Here is a 12,048-nt window from a genome sequence, read left to right on the forward strand (position 1 = left end):
TTTCAATGTTGCCCACTGCAAACAGTCTCCTAAGTGTGTTAGATTTCTCATCTATGGAACTTTCTGCTATTGACAATTTTTTTAAATAAATGAGGTTTTAAAATCTTCGAAGTGTTGTAGAATCAATATAATATTTTTAATACCTCGTCTGAACAAGCAGGTTAGTGGTTTACAAAATGAGTATGCATAAGCTTGAAATTTTTTGGTGGCCCTCGGAGCTTTCTTGTATTGATACTGCAACCCTTTTACATGAAAAAAGTTGGAGACCACTGATCTAGTGTTGGCTTTATGAATAAATGTTTTAGTGCTGGCCAATAAACAACCAGATTCAACAGTCATTAAGATAATTGAAGCCTGTAGAATCTTATTGCTGGTGTAGTAGTTAAAAATAAAAGCTAATACTAATACTTGGTTAGTTTGTTTCTAAACCCCTTTGGCGTTATAATATAGACCATACCTTCAACGGGCATGATCAGATAATTGTGCTTTATAGTATATTATACAACCTATAACATCACAATGTGGCTCTAACAGCCATATGATTAAAAAAACAGGTGGAAAGCCACTTTGGTGAAAGATCAGTGAGCAAGAGCCAGCATAATTTTGGTTGTTTTTTTGATAAATATTTCTCTTTTGTTCTCTAGTATATGACCCTCAATCCCATGGCCAAGAGGAAAAGCTCAAGTTCTCCTGATCAGAAGCCTTCAAAGAAGCTCAAAACAGATGGTGAGAAAAATATCTTGAAAGAGATGGACAAAAAAAAGAAACAACCTTCGCTGGGTCAGCCTCTGAGTCCAGCTCTCTGGGGCCAAATGCATCTAAAAAAATCACTTAATGGTTCTCCAGTAAAGATGAAAAAGCTGGGGAGTCCCAAGACTCCAGAGGAGGAGTTGGAAGAGGTCATGAAGATAATGAGTCCCTCAAAGCTGAACACTAACTTCCACATCCCAAAGAAGGGCACCCTATCAGGAGGGTGCATGCCAGGAAAGAAGCAGAAGGGAAAAGTAGATAAGGCAAAACTATTAAATGGACAAAAATGTTCTGGAAAAACAAAATCACCAAAGAAAGGGTTAAAGAATCCGAAGATGAAACAAATGACACTACTGGACATGACAAAAGGTTCGCCCAAGGTGGCAAGGACATCCAAGAGCGCAGGAGGTACTTCAAAATCTTCCAACAAACCACAGAAACAGCTACCCCCTGCTGCACTTCACCTCATTGCTTATTATAGAGACAATAAAGATCGAGAGGATAGAAAGAGTGCCCTGTCATGTGTTATCTCTAAAGCAGCTCGGCTGCTCTCCATAGACGACCGTGCTCGCCTCCCAGAGGAGCTGCGGATTTTAGTGCAGAAACGATACGAGATCTTGGAACATAAGAAGAAGTGGGCATCCATGACAGAGGAACAGCGGAAAGAGTACCTAAAGAAGAAACGAGAAGAATTGAAAGAAAGATTGAAGGAGAAAGCCAAAGAACGCAAGGAGAAAGAAATGCTGGAGAAACGAGCAAAACAGCAGAGGTATGAAGACCAAGAGCTTACTGGCAAAAGCCTACCTGCCTTTAAACTGGTTGATACTCCTGAAAGGTTACCAAATACACTCTTTGGGGATGTGGCCATGGTAGTGGAGTTCCTTAGCTGTTACTCGGGTTTGTTGATGCCTGATGGACAATACCCAGTTACTGCAGTTTCCCTTATGGAGGCATTATCAGCAGAAAAGGGTGGCTTTCTTTATCTAAATCGAATACTAGTGATTCTCTTGCAGACTTTGCTGCAAGATGAAATTGCAGAGGACTATGCTGAGCTGGGAATGAAGCTTTCTGAAATCCCCCTTACTCTGCACTCTGCCTCAGAACTGGTTAGGCTGTGCCTTCGTAAATCTGATGTACAGGAGGAGAGTGAGGCCTCTGCAGCAGTTGATGGTGCTGAAGAGAGCAAAGGCGCTGCTATTTTTGAGGATAATGAGGTGGAAGATGAGTTCTTGGAGAAACTGGAAAATTCAGAGTTCTTTGAGCTAACACCAGAAGAGAAGCTGCACATTTTGACAGCCCTCTGCCATCGCATTTTAATGACTTATTCAGTGCAGGATCATGTTGAAGCCAAACTTCAGAGGTCAGCTGAGCTGTGGAAGGAGAGGCTCGCCATGTTGAAGGAGGAGAATGACAAAAAGCGGGCAGAAAAGCAGAAACGTAAAGAGATGGGAGCCAAGATTAAAGAAAATGAGAAAGAAGAGAGCAGCAGTGGGGCAGGAAAGGCTGACAAGAAGAAGGAAACAGAAAAAAAGTTAGAAATGGATAAAGCACTGAAGGCTGAACAGCAGATGGAGCCAACATGTGAAGACATGATTAGTGCTGTGAAAAGCAGAAGGCTCTTGGCCATGCAAGCTAAGAAAAACAAAGAACAGCATGAAAAGGAAATGAAAGGTAAGAGTGTGTGTCAGCAGTGTAGCTGGTGGTGGAGTTTATATTAGTGTTGAGTGAACTTGTTTATTCTGGGACCTTTGCTTGGTTCAGCCATTAGCAAAGTTGAAACCGGGATTGGAAGAGTAAGAATGCTGTAGGAAGACCAAATTACCTGCATTATTTTATTGGCCAAAGCAAAATTTGCCAGCACATTGAAGATCAGATTTTAAGTAAAGATATTCAGCACAACTTATCCATTAAATTTGCTTCTGAATATATTGGAATAAAGGCCGTTCTAAATCTAGCTAGTGTGAAACATTAGTAATAACTAAATAGCTTGTTCATGCTGCTAGAATGGTATATGCTCTTTTTTAATATGGATAAATATTGTGCAGTCAACAATTTGTCCAAGTAAAACTTACTTGCTGAGAAAGATCTAATTTTAGACTTTGAAGAGTAACTTACAAAGTTTGCTAGACAAATCGTTTTTGAGTATCAACATCTAAGTGTTAAGTATACCTGTCAGTAGTGTAGGATGGCATTCAATAGGGAAATCCTATGGTGAGTTCAAAAAAGTCATTTAGAATAGAAAATGTTCGAACTCTATAGATCAAGCATGTCAAACTCAAAGGCTGACATAGGACAAATCAATAAGGTTTAAGAACACAAAAAGTTGCCTCCGCTGGGTCAGACCAGAGGTCCATCGTGCCCAGCAGTCCACTCCTGCGGCGGCCCATCAGGTCCATGACCTGTAAGGTGATGCTTGTCTAAATCATTTAATCTCCCTTGTCCTTCTATCTATACCCTATCATAACCTAGATACTACCTCTATCTGTATCCCTCAATCACCTTATCCTTCAGGAATTTATCCAGTCCTTCTTTGAAACCCGGTAGTGTACTCTGTCCTATCACAACCTTCCTGACACTTGACATCTCTTCTCTGCTACTATTTTTCCTTTTTCAGGGGAAATCTTGTCCGCAGTGATTACTTTTAAAACTGACCTAAGATCATTTCCTTTCATAAATGTAAATATCTGCTTGCACTGATAAGTACTTCCAAACATGGAAATAATTTCATATGCAAATTTTTGAGTATTTTCAAACCTGGCTGGCAAATATTAGTAAAATTCAAGCAAGCCAACTTCACTGTATTTTGTCTTCAAATCTGAATCACACTAGATCTCAATTACTTTTGTTTGCATGCATATGATAGGTACTGATTCTGTTTAGTGAGAAAATCGAAGAAAACAAAACCTGTCTTCCAAAGATAAAATCTGCAAATCTTGTTTCAAACTCAGTTCTAAGTCTTAACATTTTTTTCTGCGTATTTTTGACATGATGCAATTTCACATGTTCATAATCTGATCTTTTCCTTGCAGCTTTAAATTTAAATCGTTTAAATGTTTCATTATATCAACCATGAAGGATAAATCTTGTAATCGTACTAGATCAGAAACAACCTTGTGTCTTGATTTTTAGTTATTAAAAGCTGACATATTTCTTCTTTTAAGTCCCAGAATTGTTTAAGGATCTTGGAGCAGGATCGCCAACGTACCTCGGTATAGTAGGACATACCGGAATATTCGCTTTCTCATTCACTTAAGAAACCAGAGAATTGTTGCTGATTTAAGCCTCGAGCTTATGAAATTGATTTGATTTTTTTTTTTTTTTTTTACAAATATCAACACATTTTCCATTTTTATAACTTTTGTGCATAATACTACTTGATGTATAATGCAATGTGTATGATGAATCTTGGATCAGTCACAAATTTCACTTTGTTTTTTTCGCAGTAATGCCACAAAACTGTTGGTTTTTCCGGCCATTGAAGGAGCTCCATCTGTAGTGTTAGAAGTTAGTTTTGAAAGAGGTAAATTGTATTTTTGCAGAAGTTCATAAACACAATTAAATATATCTTGTCCCGTTGTAGTGCCATGCATCCAGTACTAGTTCCAATAATTCCTCAAAAATGTTGAAATATGTGTCGCAAGCATGAAGAAACAGCTAATTGAGCTACGCCCCCAATGTCTGTATTCTCGTCACAGGCAATGGAAAAGCTTCAAAACTATATTTTGCTTTGATCTGATAACTTAAATTGCCGGCCAAATCAGTAATTCTTTCTGCAACTGTATTTCAAGACAGAGATTGTTTGAAAAACCTTCACACTTTCAGAACAAACAATTTCTGCAGCTTTAATTAGACATTCCTTGATTAAATCACCTTCGGTAAAAGGTTTCGAGTGTTTAGCTATCAACTCCAACAAGGCGTAGCTTGCATGCACCACCACTTCTTTCTTGTGATACTTTAGTAATCATGAACTATTTTTTCAGTCCCAACTTGAGCTCTTTCAACTTTCCTTGTCTCATTAATCCTTTGTAATTGTCATATTTTGATTTATGCTGTTCATAGTGCCATTTAATGCTATATAATTTTGGCACACTAATAGCATTATTACATATCAATTATTACTTATCTATTACTTCACAACAAAAATACTCCAATTCCCACTTTTCTTGGAAATTTAGATGTTCATCAGCAGTTTTTCATTTAGTTTTGCTACTACTTTCTTTTGATAAAGACATACTGAATACAAACAGCTGAAATAAATGAGTAATCATTAACAAAAAAAAATAAAACATTAAAAAAAAAAATCAATATCTTTCCTTAAATATTAACTTACCAGACACAGAATAATTGCACAAATTAAGTGTAATGTAAATAAACCTACACTCGTATTTTTATTGTACTACGAAGGCTAAATACTATTAGGTGCACCAAGTAAGCCAATACAAGACTAATGGCGTGGTAGGTACTATCGTTTGATTCACTGCTAGTATTAGTGGGGGGGAAATAGTGCTTTATGACTAGAGGCGTGAACTTGTCTCGGGTACCAAAGGCGTCCACAACTGGTTATACTTGTATGTCATATCGTTGATTTTGTTGCTTAGATAGGCGACTACTTGGCGTCGATGGATTGCGGAAAAATTTTGCAACTCTAGTTATGACTTATCTTTGCGGCCCAGCCAATGTAATTCAATGTTTGTTGTGGGCCACGAGTTTGACATGCTTACTATAGATCATATCTTGTGTAACTAGTACATGTACCACAGACAGTTCAAACACAGACTGTGATTATAAACCTATGCAGACAGAAATCAAAATATCCAGAAAAATACTGCTGTATAAGCATTGAGTGCAGGTACAGAATTAAAAAAAGAGAATATTGTTCACTATTAGCATCACAGATGCTTGCCTTAGGGATTCAATTTTTTATTTCACAGAGTGAAATTCTGCATCTCATACCCTTTCACAATATTCATCTCAGGTGATACTGGTTCTTGCAGCAGTGCACAGGCTAAGTAGTGATCTTGAAGGTATATGACTTGGCACCTGGCATAATTTTTCACCCCCCAAAGGATGCCCAGAATTGTGCACATGCTATGCAGAATTCAGTTCAGGCATGGATAGCAGTGGCTTTGCTCAGTCTTCCAGTGCTAAACTCCTACGGTAAGAGGAGGAAATGACAGCAGGTCACTTCCTCCTCTTATGCTGGCTTAGACCTGTCTGTTTATGAGAACAGTGATCCCACAGTACAGGAAGAGGAAGTGGCTTATTGTGCAGTGGGTTTCTTCCTTTCTTGTTGCAGGAGCTTAGCAGGTGAGGGGAAGAGTGAGCAAAGCTACTGCTGTGGCTGAAAATGAGAGAGAGCGCCAAATAATGTGAGTGTGCAATGGGGGTTTAGGGATTGAGTATAGGGGTGAGTCGTGCTGGGTGAGGTTTGGGGGCTTACAAAAGGGATGTGTGCCATGGGGGGAGGGTTGGGGCAGAATAAAGGGGTGAATGCCATGGGGATGGGGGTGGTGAGGAGAAAGAATGAGAGGTTGGGGTTTTGTTTGTGGAGAAGACTTTAGGGGCAAACAATTATGGGTCATGTTGAGATTTAGGGGACTGAACTACAGTTGGAATGAGAGGAACTGAGGAGGAAGGAAGGGTTTGGGGGCCTTATGGTGGGATTCCTATGCAAAACACTGCAAATGCTGCAGAATTTTTAAATACTGTGCACAGAACTTTCATTTGCACAGAATTCCACCAGGAATAGTGACAGATAGTAGGTTGGTTGGTTGATTGATTGGTATTTACTAATCAACACATGCTTCCACAAATGCCTTGTCTGGCCTTCTGTGTCCTTAGCTAGCTGAAGAATTCCACTATGCTATTTGAAAGGGTGCCGCATGTTAATAAAAGCTTTGGGATGCTCTGGCTTTATCAATTGCTGTGTGCAAGACTTGGCATAAGCATATGCTTTGAGTGGACTTGTTATATTGGCTCTGAGTCTCCTGTGGTCTCTAATGGGTAAATCATATGAGTCTCTTCTGCTTGAACAGAAAAACTGGAGAAGGAGGCAGAGGAGGAGAGAATCCGCAAGCAAAAGGCTGCAGCAGAAAAAGCATTTCATGAGGGCATCGCTAGTGCCAAACTGGTGATGCACAGGTCACCTCTTGGCACTGACCGCAATCACAACAGGTAAGAAAGATTTGTAGAATGTGGTGCACATTAATCTGGCACATGTGGATGTTGTAGTATGTTACTGCCAAGGTGTCTTTAGTTAAGGGTGAGAACTGTTTTAGTCGTCCTAATTTGGTTTTAATCTAGATTATTGAAAGTCTAGTCGATAAACCTGGTTGAATAGGTCGTTGAAATAAGCAGTTTACACAAAACTTTGTTTATTCCAGGACAAGCAGGCGGCATATTGTCACGTATGGGTGACATCACCGACGGAGCCCCGGTATGGACCACTTTAAAAGTGCATCGCCACTTTAAGACTTTAGAAAGTTTGCGATAGCCCAAACCGTGCATGCGCGAGGTGTCTTCCCGCCCGACGTAGGGCGCGCTGTCCCTCAGTTTTCTAGTTTCCGCAGAGCTAGTAAGACACTTCTGGTTACTTCAGCACAGGCTACTGTTTGGCACTGCAATGGACACGGAGCCCAGTTCATCTCCGACACTGTCTGCACCGCCCAAGACTGCACCAACCAAAACAACACCAAGGGTGGATCCTCCCAACATTGACTCCGGTGTCGCAACTCACAGTGGGTAAGCCGGCTAAGAAGCCTTCCCCTCCCCGTTCTGGGCCTCAGGTCAAAGCAGCAGTGAGCCAAGCCTAAGACATCCGTTTCCAGAAGGTTTTGCATGGCAATTTTGTCGGAATACATAGGCTGGGATAAACAGCCGCCAATGTCTTTGAGAACACATTCTGCTTGAAGTGTGCCGCCTTCATAGGCAGAGGCCTGGGCAATCCCATACTGTTTAAAAAAAACCCTGATACCCAACAATCAAAACCAACCTAAAACATCTCTACTCTCTAAAATAACCTAACGTCACAAGAACCACCTCATCTCTACGAACCAATCTTATCTATTCTATAATTCCTCTGGAAATGGCCAGATAGATCCTTTATGTAATCCACCTTGAACCGCAAGGTAACGGCGGAATAGAAATCACTAATGTAATGTAATATTTGTAGGGCAACTTTATGATCCATACATCATACCTTTGTTGTTGGGTCCTCTGTGTTAAGGGCAGGCTCATCTGTCCTTCCCTAGACTTGAGGGACTGCTTTGGTACGTCCCACTCATCAAGATTCGGATGACTTTTTCACCAGAAGGGAAGATTAGGGCCTTACCACGATGATCTTTCTGGAATAAGGGCATATGAATCTTGATGTCCTGTCCTGTTTACAATTTCGCCTTTGTACTGGTTCAAATAGGTATATAGGTCTAGAGCTTAGGATGCTCTACCAGTCAGATAGGAAGAGTGAAGTACCAGTTTTATAGGTATAAAGACAAATGTGACTATAAGAACTCCTTAATGGTTGGTGCTGCTTGCACTCGGGTAGGTGTCTTGTTCTTCCACTTCGTGTTGTTTTTTTAAATTTTTTTATTAATGTTATATATTTGTTGCAGGGCAGAACAGAAGTGTCTTGTCGGGGAGGTTTCCCTTACTCCCCTTCTTATTTTTCCTATTATGGTCATTGATTGCTTCGGTACAAACTGAGATACAGTGCAGGCCAGTGAGGAAGGAGGTAGAGCTGAAAAATACATATGCCTTCTACACATCTTGCAGTTAAGTTAGACTATTGACACTGTGACAAAATTCATCACAAGCAAGGGAGATGCAGGCACACTTGAAGTCCTATACTGATCCTATGTGTCGGTGCTCTCCCTTAGTTTAAGTAAGCCTTTGCTTACTGAGCTGTGCAGAGTCTCTTGCCTCTCACAGCTCCTTCCTTGTAAAAACAGTTGTTTGGGGGTTTTTTTTAGCTGCTCTTAACAAGTCGCAGCTCTCCACTCTCACAAAATATTTTGTTCTTTTAAAAAAAAAAATTACATGGCTCTTAGTCAAGAGTGAAAAGCAATTCCTCATTTAAAAAAAACCAAAATGGAGGCTGAGGTTTTTTTCCTCAGACAGCTTAAAAAAAATATTCAACAGGATGGCTCAAACTTTTTTCCTCTTAAACTCACTCAACGTGCTTTTAGGACCCAGCGGTTTACCCGCTGATGTCTCGGCAGCCAGACCGTGATGCATCTTTAAGCAGGCATGGCAGCAAAACATTCTTTAGCTCCTGGAAGTAGAGAATGACACGGGGGAAAAATCTGTCCCCTTCACCGCCCCATCACCGCCATCCCCTTCACTGCCCCGTCACCGTCACTGCCATCCCATTCACCGTCCCCGCAGCATCCATATAAGCCTCAGTACTGCAATATTTAGCTTATTCTTTCCTTATAAATCAAAGTTCTGGCTGCTGAACTAGAGAAAGAGATGTTCAGCTGGCAGGGCTTTGTTTATAAATTTTTATCAACACAACTAATATACTACTTTATCCTAAAGCAAAAAATAAATAAATAAATAAATATAATTTTTTTTTCTACCTTTGTTGTCTGGTTTCTGCTTTCCTCATCTTATTCAATTCCTTCCATCCACTGTGTGTCTTCTCTGCGTCTTCCATTTGCTGTTACTGTGCCTCTCCCTTCACCCCCTCCCCACCAATTGGTCTAGCACCCATCTTCTTCCCTCCGCTCCCCCAAAGTCTGGCATCTGTCTTCTTCCCTTCCCGTGTCTTCTCCCCACTCTGTCTTCCACATTTCCCTTCAGGGTCTGTTCCTCTCTACCTTCCTTCAATGTCTGTTCTATTCCTTTCCACCACCACCCTTCCCTCCCTCCTTTACCATCTGTTCCTTTCTACCACCCTTCAGATCCTCTCGCGTGGCCTATCTATCTACCTCCCTCCCTCTTACTTTCGTGGCACTTTACAATGTAATTTGTGCAAGCCGTTGGAGCCTGCGAGCTCGGTCCCCAAACAATCTCGCTTCTGTGTTCCTATTTTCCCCATTTCTAATATCTCCCCTATGTATCTGGTATTGCCCCCCCCCCCCCCCGTGTCCATATACCATCCCCATGGCATGTCCCCTTTATGTCTCTGTCCCTATGCCCCATGCACATAATTTCCCCTCTTTCTGTTACTTTCCTGTGTCCAGATTTCCCCTATCTTCCTCTTCCACACCAATGTGTCTCTTCAACCCCATCTAGCTTCTTTCCCTCTTTCTTCCCCCCCCCTGCTTCCAGCATCTGGCTCACCTGCCTCTCCTCCCCTTTCTTTCTCTCCCTCTTCATCCCCTTTGCCCAGAATCTCTTTCCCTTTCATTCCCTCCTTCCTAGTGTGAGCTGGGAACATGCGCGCTCCAGCAGCCCTCTCCCGCACGATTGCAGCGTTCCGTTAGCTCCCTCCCTCCACCTCATCTTAGATGCCGAGTTTGCCAGCTTTCTTTTTCGCCCAGCCGCACGCATTCAAAAGCCGTGCACGCGCGGCTGCTCAGTTGTTCAATCTTCTGCTCTGACGCAACCGGAAACAGGAAGTTGCAGCATAGGAGAAGATTGAACAACTCGAGCAGCCACATGTGTGCGGCTTTTTGAAAGCATGCTGCTGGGCGAAAAAGAAAGCTGACTAACTCTGCATATAAGGTGAGGTGGAGGGAGGGACCTGGCTGAACGCTGCGATCGGGCGGGTGGGGGCTGCTGGACTGCGCGATCCTTGGTTGCCTCACTGCAGGGACAAGACCATTCACTGCTCCATGGGGCGGTGAATGGCCTTGTCCCCGTAGCGACTACTATTTTTCTTTCCCCGTTTCGGTGGGTTACCCGCAGCTACTCGCGGCTAGCCGCGGGTAACAACCACCGTGTCATTCTCTACCTGGAAGTTCTTCCTCTTCCCCCCCCCCCCCCAAGGGTCCTGTATCGACGAACTGCTGCTCGCCTTTAAATGTAAAAACGGCAAGGAATGTTGGTACATCCCGCAGCAGAAAACATGCTGAGACTTCTGACAGAGAAACTCCTTCACTGCCGGCCTGCACTCTGCTGACGTTTGAAGGGTATTCAGTACTTACTTCATCCAGCCGACAGAACTCGGAGAAAAAAGTTTCTTCAGGCCAGTTTTCAGTTTCAGAGCCCTCCTCAATGGCTTAAGGTAAGCCCCCCAAAACAGTCCTTCAAAAAATCTGTCAAAGGGTAAGCATACAGCACAAGCAGATCACCATCCAGCAGCCCCTCTATCTCCAAAGTATGCAGCTCTGCCAGCTTTAATACCACAATTAACTTCCAGAGCCTGCTCCACAACAAAACCCTATGCCTGATTCAGTAACAGGATTTTTTTAGTCTTTTCCAGCGTTTCATGTCGGATAGTGTTGCTCTCTTCCAGGCAGCTATTCCTCCTCCACGGTTTCCAGAGGCACCTCCACTACCAAGACAGGAGATTCCTGATCATCTCTCTCAGGCTGACTTTCCTTCATTTTTAAAAGTCTCCTCCGTCTCCTGTTTGGGTTGCTGACGCCTCACCCAGTTCAACCCCTTCTTTACATTGTACAACAGGGGTCTGGTCTGACCCAGATGTTCATTTAACAAACACTTAAGACCTACCTCCTCCACCTCAGCCCACCACTGCATCTCAACCAAGAGAGGATTATTCATATTCAGAAGGTTCCCACCTTCCTCAGCCAATCTACTTTACCTACAAACAGAAAAGATTTTCAAACTATTCTGCAGTTATGTCAAATTCCAGCCAAAGAAGTCATTGTTCTACCTGTGCATCAAGTTCTTCAAGACCTCCAGCTTTCCAACTGGCAGAAGCCTTTTTCAGTTTCTACTGTATTTAGATGCTTAGAGCTTAAATACAAAGTACAAAAAGCTCCAGGTCATGATCTGCCACAGTTACCTCATCATTCGATGGTTCCAGAGTCAGCTATTAAGAAGACAAAGACTCAAAAATTTGAAATACAATGTCCCTACTGGGAAGGACTGTAGAAGTTTAGACTCGGTGGGTCAAAAGGTATATCAGGTGGCTATGATTTCATTCAAGATCATAGCATATCAGCTTCAGATCCTTCATTTTCAACACTCAGTACTACAACAGCTGGAAGGAGCTTCTCCAGAAATAGCAACAAATCTTTACTGCTTTTCATGACTCTACTTACCATCTTATAAAAACCAACTATGATTCCTATGATATGATTTCTAGAATGGCAGCAGTTATCATTGGGGCTCGCCACACAGCTTGGCTTAAAGCCTCAGATATCGGATGCTCCATGTCTTGGAGACAGC

The 12,048-nt window shown here is 42.1% G+C and overlaps 1 protein-coding gene across 1 annotated transcript in view; it reads left to right on the plus strand.

Moving 5' to 3' along the window:
- Positions 1 to 12,048, plus strand: part of BAZ1B (bromodomain adjacent to zinc finger domain 1B) — a 139,444-nt gene that overhangs the window by 50,098 nt on the left and 77,298 nt on the right. Inside the window, exons 7-8 of the mRNA XM_033921450.1 lie at positions 645 to 2,421; positions 6,786 to 6,924. Of these exons, the coding sequence (XP_033777341.1) occupies positions 645 to 2,421; positions 6,786 to 6,924 (1,916 nt within the window). The remainder of the gene's footprint in view (positions 1 to 644; positions 2,422 to 6,785; positions 6,925 to 12,048) is intronic.

This window comes from Geotrypetes seraphini, chromosome 15, assembly GCF_902459505.1.
Source record: "Geotrypetes seraphini chromosome 15, aGeoSer1.1, whole genome shotgun sequence".
NCBI lineage: Eukaryota > Metazoa > Chordata > Amphibia > Gymnophiona > Dermophiidae > Geotrypetes > Geotrypetes seraphini.